Source organism: Quercus lobata, chromosome 11 (assembly GCF_001633185.2).
Source record: "Quercus lobata isolate SW786 chromosome 11, ValleyOak3.0 Primary Assembly, whole genome shotgun sequence".
In the NCBI taxonomy this organism is placed as follows: Eukaryota; Viridiplantae; Streptophyta; class Magnoliopsida; order Fagales; family Fagaceae; genus Quercus; species Quercus lobata.
Genome location: NC_044914.1, coordinates 38931118 through 38937875, shown reverse-complemented (window position 1 = coordinate 38937875; position 6758 = coordinate 38931118). Strand labels below are relative to the sequence as shown.

The 6758-nt window shown below is 38.4% G+C and overlaps 1 protein-coding gene across 1 annotated transcript; it reads left to right on the top strand.

Annotated features, from left to right (window-relative positions):
* Positions 1 to 259: 259 nt before the first annotated feature.
* LOC115967317 (protein DMR6-LIKE OXYGENASE 2-like) lies at positions 260 to 1969 on the top strand. Its single transcript, XM_031086392.1, has 3 exons — positions 260 to 729; positions 975 to 1302; positions 1709 to 1969. The coding sequence occupies exons 1-3, from the start codon at positions 260 to 262 to the stop codon at positions 1967 to 1969; spliced, it is 1059 nt and encodes a 352-aa protein (XP_030942252.1).
* The last annotated feature ends 4789 nt before the right edge of the window (positions 1970 to 6758 follow it).

Sequence of the window (6758 nt, the reverse complement as noted above, 5' to 3'; positions counted from 1 at the left end):
GCAAGCGCAAACGTCACAACCTAAGAAAAACAGTAAGCATATAAAATCAGATACCTTAGTTCTAATCTCTTCGTACAAAACCAAAAACTCGTCCAAGTTCAATGTACAAAAAACTCAACCTCACACTATAAAAGTTAAAAAAAAAATTTAAAAAAAAAAAAACCTACCTTCACCACCACACCCATTCTTACAAAACAGTGAAACACGCAGAAATTAAACCAATCACTTTGAGCAGTAAAAAAATCATCCACCAATTACTATGGGAGAGGTTGATCCAGCTTTCATCCAAGAACCTGAACACAGGCCAAGAATCTCCTACATAGAAGGCAAAGGTGTCCCACTAATCGATCTGTCTCCAATACGCTCCTCCAACAATGTTTCCGCCATTGAATTTGAAGGCCTTGTTAAAGAGGTAGGCAATGCATGCAAGGACTGGGGATTCTTCCAGGTGATCAATCATGGGGTGCCTTTGGAGAAGCGCCAGAAGATTGATGGTGCCTCGAGAAAATTCTTTGCGCAGAGTTTGGAGGAGAAGAGGAAGGTGAGGAGGAATGAGAAGGAGGTGACAGGTTACTTTGACACAGAACATACCAAGAATGTTAGGGACTGGAAAGAAGTCTTTGATTTTACTATAGAGGAACCCACTATAGTCCCTGCCTCGCATGAGCCTGATGACAAGGAAGTCACTGAATGGAATAATCAGTGGCCTGAGTACCCTCCCGAATTAAGGTAAGGTTTTTAACAATAATTAATATATAGAAATCATTATTATAGGACTATTGTGTCCTAATTCCTAAGGTTAACATGTTAGTAATAGTAACATATGAATGTGTCTGCATAACTATTATTTGGGAGGACCCTCTGTAATTGAATTAGAATTGAGATTAATCTATCAAGAATTGTGATCTAGTTTGAAGCCCAATTCAAGGGGTTTAATCTATGTGATCTGATGGGTTTCTTTGACCACTATCCAGGGAGACATGCCAAGAGTATGGTCAAGAGATGGTAAAACTAGCTTACAAGTTATTGGAACTTATTGCTCTATCCCTAGACTTGCCAGCAGATAGGTTCCATGGCTTCTTCAAAGATCAGACCAGCTTCATGCGAGTAAATCACTATCCACCTTGCCCTACTCCTGAGTTAGCGCTTGGTGTCGGTCGGCACAAGGATGCTGGTGCCTTAACCATCCTTGCTCAAGATGATGTTGGAGGATTGGAAGTGAAGCAGAAAACAGATGGAGAGTGGGTTCGGGTCAAACCCACCCCAGATGCTTATATCATCAATGTTGGTGACATTATTCAGGTAACAATTCCAAATTTTTAACTTTGTATAGTACAATCATTCATATTTTTGTTAATAGCCAAACTTGCTTTCAAGTACCAATGACTAGAGGTAAAACTGACTGAGAAACCCAAGAAAGAAGTAATGAGCAAAGTCCATATATACTTTGAAAATCTGGAAGTCCAAGTCTATAACATTTTTGTCTTCAATATCCAAATTATCTTTATTAATTAAAAGAAGAAAATACAATATCCAAATCCAAGTATATGAGTAATGTTAGTATATCACTTTTTTCTCAGTGTTATCCATATATGCATGTATGGATGAAAAATATAAAATTAATACTACTATTCCCTTATTAAAATTGGTATGTACTTGGAGGTTTTCGTAGTTGGCCAGTTTCACTTAGAATGGAAATGTTTTTTAGGTTTGGAGCAATGACAAGTATGAGAGTGTGGAGCACAGGGTGATGGTTAACTCAGAGAGGGAAAGGTTCTCTCTTCCATTTATCTTCAACCCGGCACACTACACCATGGTCAAGCCCTTAGAGGAGCTAACAAATGAGCAAAACCCTGCAAAATATAAGGCATACAATTGGGGCAAGTTTATAACCACCAGAAAGCGCAGTAATTTCCAAAAACTTAATGTTGAAAATATCCAAATTTATCATTTCAAGAAATCAAATTAAGCTTGTGAATTTCTATTATCTATAGGCAAGAAATAATATTAAGCTTGTTGTTAGTACCATGATCAACATAGAGACTTTGGAAGCATGATGTGTTTCAATGTCTTAGAGATGAGCAGTACGTACTATAAATATCAATAATGGAGAGTTTGCTTCAATGTATTTGCCTTATATTGCAAAAAAAAAAAAAAAATGAAATATAATATATAAAGGGTGTGTTTGGATACCGCTTATTTTGCTGAAACTGAAAACTTATTACTGAAGTATTGTAGATAAAGGTAAAAATTAGTTGAAATAGTACAGTATGACTTATAAATAGTACCAAAAAGTACAATAAAACCCATGAATAGTAGAAAAAATAAGCTGAATAGTAAAATAATTTTAATTTTCCATCCCAATCCAAACGCACACAAAGTATTATGGGAGGAAGGAAATTGAAGTCATTGCATGATGCTTGGATAAATCCAAAATTATCATATCTGAGTATTTAAAAGTTCTGCATAAAACTTCCACTTTTACTTGGTTTGAGAGAAATGATTTCTAGGCGATTTTATTTTTACCCCATATATTTTTCTGGAGACTAATTCCCTGACTTATTTAAGCCATCGACATGTCATTTTTCTGGTGGAAAGCAATTGCCATCGCATCTACCTTAGATAATTTTTGCTCAGTTATCTAGTTGGACAATTATTTGACCAAATAGAACTATTTTAAACTTATATCGAAAAGTAGCCTTTTTGAAACTGGAGTCGAGTTTTATGTCAAATCTGTTGATATGGCTATGACTAATTTGACATTTTCAAAAGATTGGTCCACTTGGATCTCTACTGTTCAAGAGTCAAGATTCTTCCAATATTAGTAGATTAGATTACTAAATCTACTAACCTCTCTCTCTCTCTCTCTCTCTCTCTCTCTCTCTCTCTCTCTCTCTCTCTCTCTCTCTCTCTCTCTCTCTCAACACACACACACACATACATGTACACCAATACTCCCACACACCAATACAACCCTAAACTGTTGATTCACCATGATTCCGTCACCGCCATGCTTGTCTCTAGGGGTAAAGTCAGAAATTTTTGTTTCGCGGGGGGGGAGTTGCAGTACTAATATATTTATTAAGACAAAACCCACACACACATATATACACATGCTTTTTTATTATATACACACATAAACCTGTTAAGGGCTGCAACTCATCTAGTGAGAGACTAGACTTCCTTGATTTTTTTTGGTGGCTCCATGTCCAGTATTGCTTGGATCTTATCAGGATTTGCTTTGATTCCCTTGTGAGAAACCATAAATCCTAGGAACTTTCCTGACGAAACCCCAAAGGTACACTTGCTTGGATTCAACTTCATATTATATCGTCTGAGCGTGTCAAAAGTCTCTTAAAGGTCATACAGGTGCTTTTTCTCATCCAAGCTTTTCACCAACATGTCATCCATGTACACTTCTACATTCTGTCCTATCTGTGGATGAAACATATGATTGACTAGCCTCTGATAAGTTGCCCCCGCGTTCTTCAGACCAAAGGACATCACTTTGTAGCAAAACAGGCCTTAACTAGTAATGAAGAATGTCTTCTCTTGATTTGCCTCATCCATCCTTATCTGGTTATAAATCGAGAAGTCATCCATAAAGTTTAACAATTGATGACCTGCTATTAAGTCTACTAGAAGGTCAATACATGGCAATGGATAGCTATCCTTGGGGTAAGCCTTGTTTAAATCGGTGAAGTCTACACACATCCTCCATTTACCATTAGCCTTCTTGAACATCACCACATTAGCTAACCAATTTGAGTAATAAACTTCCCGAATAAACTCTGCGATGGTTAACTTCTGGACCTCTTCCTTGATAGCATTATCTCGTTCAGGAGCAAAGACCTTTTTCTTCTGACAGATAGGCTTGGAGGAAGGATACACATTTCGACGATAGGTAATAACACTTGGGTCAATACCCGACATGTCTTCATGATTCCACGCTAAAACATTAATGCTTTTCCTTAAGAACTAGACAAGGTCTTTCTTCGTCCTCTCTTCCATGCTTGTTCCAATTCTGTAAACCTCTCAAGGTTACTTTCGTCTAGAGGAACATCTTCTAGTACTTCAGTGGGTTCTGTAGCAGCCTTTCTTTCTTCTATGTTCATTGTCTGCACATACTCATCTGTAGCCAACATGGCTAAGTAGCATTCTCTAGCTGCTAATTGATCTCCTTGAATTTGTCCAATTCCGTAATTTGTTGGAAACTTAACAAATAGGTGGTAGGTTGATGTCACAACCTTCCAATTATTCAAAGCTAGTCTTCCAATGATGTCATTGTAAGAAGATAAACAATCTACAATGTGGAAATTTACTTCTTTAGCTATCTGATGTGGATACACCCCTACCACGATGGGTAGAGTAATAGTGCCCACTGGTTGTACCTTCATTCCTTCGAATCCAACTAAGGGTGAGTTCACTAGAAGAAGTTGATCTCTTCCAAGCCTTATCTACTAGTAGGCGGGATAATTTAGGATATATGCTGAACTCCCATTTTCTATCAACGCCCTTCTAGTTATGTAGTATGCAATGAGCAAAGTTATGACAATTGCATTTTCATGTGAATGATGGACCTTTCTAGCATCTTCGTTTGTGAAGGTGATAGCCTACTCGTTTACCCCCTTCGTCCTTGGTGGTCATCCAGAGAGTTGGATGTTCTGTACCACCTTCAAGTAGGTCTTTCTTGACTTGGAAGATTTTCCTATTAAAGTTTCACCTACAATAACTCTTATTTCTCCAAGTGGGGGACGTGGTGGCTCTTCTATTTTTCCCTTTAATTTCTCGTCCTTATGATCTGGTCCAAGAAAATTCCTCAACTTTCCTTGCCTGATAAGATTCCCAATCTCCTGCTTCAAATCATAGCATTCATTTGTGTTATGCCCGTGATCTCTATAGAAGCGGCAATATTTGTTCTTATTACACTTATTAGGGTCTTCCTTAATCTTCTCTAGCCAATTCAAGGATGGGTCATCCTTGATCTGCATAAGCACTTGATCAAGTGGAACATTCAAGGGCGTGTAATGCTGACTTCTCCGTGAAGACGAACCTGCCTTCTTGTTGTCTCGATTCCTTTTCTCTTCTGTCCAGGTCTTTTTTGGACAAGGGCTTCGTTCATAATGATGTGGGAGCTCCACTTCCATTCGCTCTGCTTTCTACCTTTTCTTGGCAATGATCGTATCTTCTGCATTCATGAAGCTTTGGGCTGAATGGACGAGTTCAGCCATGGTCTGTGGTTCTTGATCATAAAGCTTGTGGATGAATAAATCAAAACTAACTTTATTGTGGAAGGCTGCTAACAGCAGCTTATCATCCATCTTGTTCATCGTCAAAGCTTCTCTGTTGAAACGGGTGATAAAGGACCGTAAACTTTTATTATCTCCTTGCTTTATAGTCAATAGGTTGGACGGGGAGCGCTTATGCCTTTTACCTCCAATGAAGTTATTGACGAACAACTTACTCAACTCCTTAAAAGAACTAACGATGTTTGGAGGTATCTTACTAAACCACACTCGTGCTGGTCCCTTAAGGGTGGTTGGGAAGACCCTACACATTATCTCGTCTGAAACCCCTTGAAGGTAGCAATGTGATCACATGGGTCACGCGTTCCATCATATGAGCCCAATGCAAACATCTTGAACTTGGAAGGTAAGGGATGACTATTGATGGACGCTATGAAAGGGGAATCAATTCAATGAATTAAATCATTTACATGATTCGTCCTTCTCATATTTTCCCTCATTTCGTCCATGGCTCTCCTCATTTGATCCATCTCCTTTTCCAAGTGTGGTACCCTACATGAAGCAGTACCCCTTGAGTGGTTTTCATGCTCAACATTTTCTCCTTCTCTAACTTCTTGACTCTAAGCTTGCCTTTCCACTCACTATTCATAACGTTGATTGATCTCCAAGTTAACTCCTGATTCTAACGGGTTAGCTCTGCCATGGTGGCTGCCATGGACTGCATTTGTTGGACGAAAGGTGGTTGTACAATAGGTGCAGATTGGTGAGCGCGATTGGGATGGCTGGAAGCGTTTCCACTCTCCTGGTGGCCTAGACTAGTGGCCATTGACCTTGTCCAGACCATATAGCCTTTTTTCAAAGAAAGATAAATTGCAAAACACAAATTCAACTTTCCCACAGATGGCGCCAACTAATGATACATAGAAAATTAGTAGGTTGAATGCTCTAGGTTTTAATGGACTTGTGGTTGCTTAGAAGGCCTGAAAAGAAAGAAACACAAGATCAAAGGTGATTGGGGTGAACCGACCAAGAACCTTCTGATGCTTAAGTTAGTTTTCTCTCTAGAATTCAAGAATTCCAATTTTAGGAGTGGTGAAAACTTACTTTCATTTGATATGGCTAAGTCCTTTTATAGTGAACTTTGGAGTGGTTACTTGTTTAGTAACTTTATCAATGTAGATGGAAGTTAAAAGGTTCAAACTTAACTTCCACAACTACTATCAGAAGTTAAGTACTTAGTGGGAAGTTGGAGCGATGAATAAGGATTTTGCTCATCCTTCAAAATAGTAGAACATGGTCTGAATCGTAAGCTTTTGGATAGAAATTTTCCCTGAGAATTTCTAAGTGTTGGGAGGTCATCCAGGTGCTTCTATGCTGGAAAACCTTCTTGCACTTGAACGATCTTCTTGTATTGGGACAACCTTTCTAGACTTAGATGACACTATGGATGAATTGGAGATAGTCCAATTTTTGGTTCACAATCTATATATATATATATATAATCCAAGTATG

Bases quoted from the DNA above. Each gene is read 5' to 3' on its own strand.
- LOC115967317 (XM_031086392.1), top strand. From the start codon at position 260: ATGGGAGAGGTTGATCCAGCTTTCATCCAAGAACCTGAACACAGGCCA. The intron at 730-974 runs GTAAGGTTTTTA...ACCACTATCCAG, and splicing joins GAGTACCCTCCCGAATTAAG to GGAGACATGCCAAGAGTATG. The intron at 1,303-1,708 runs GTAACAATTCCA...AATGTTTTTTAG, and splicing joins ATGTTGGTGACATTATTCAG to GTTTGGAGCAATGACAAGTA.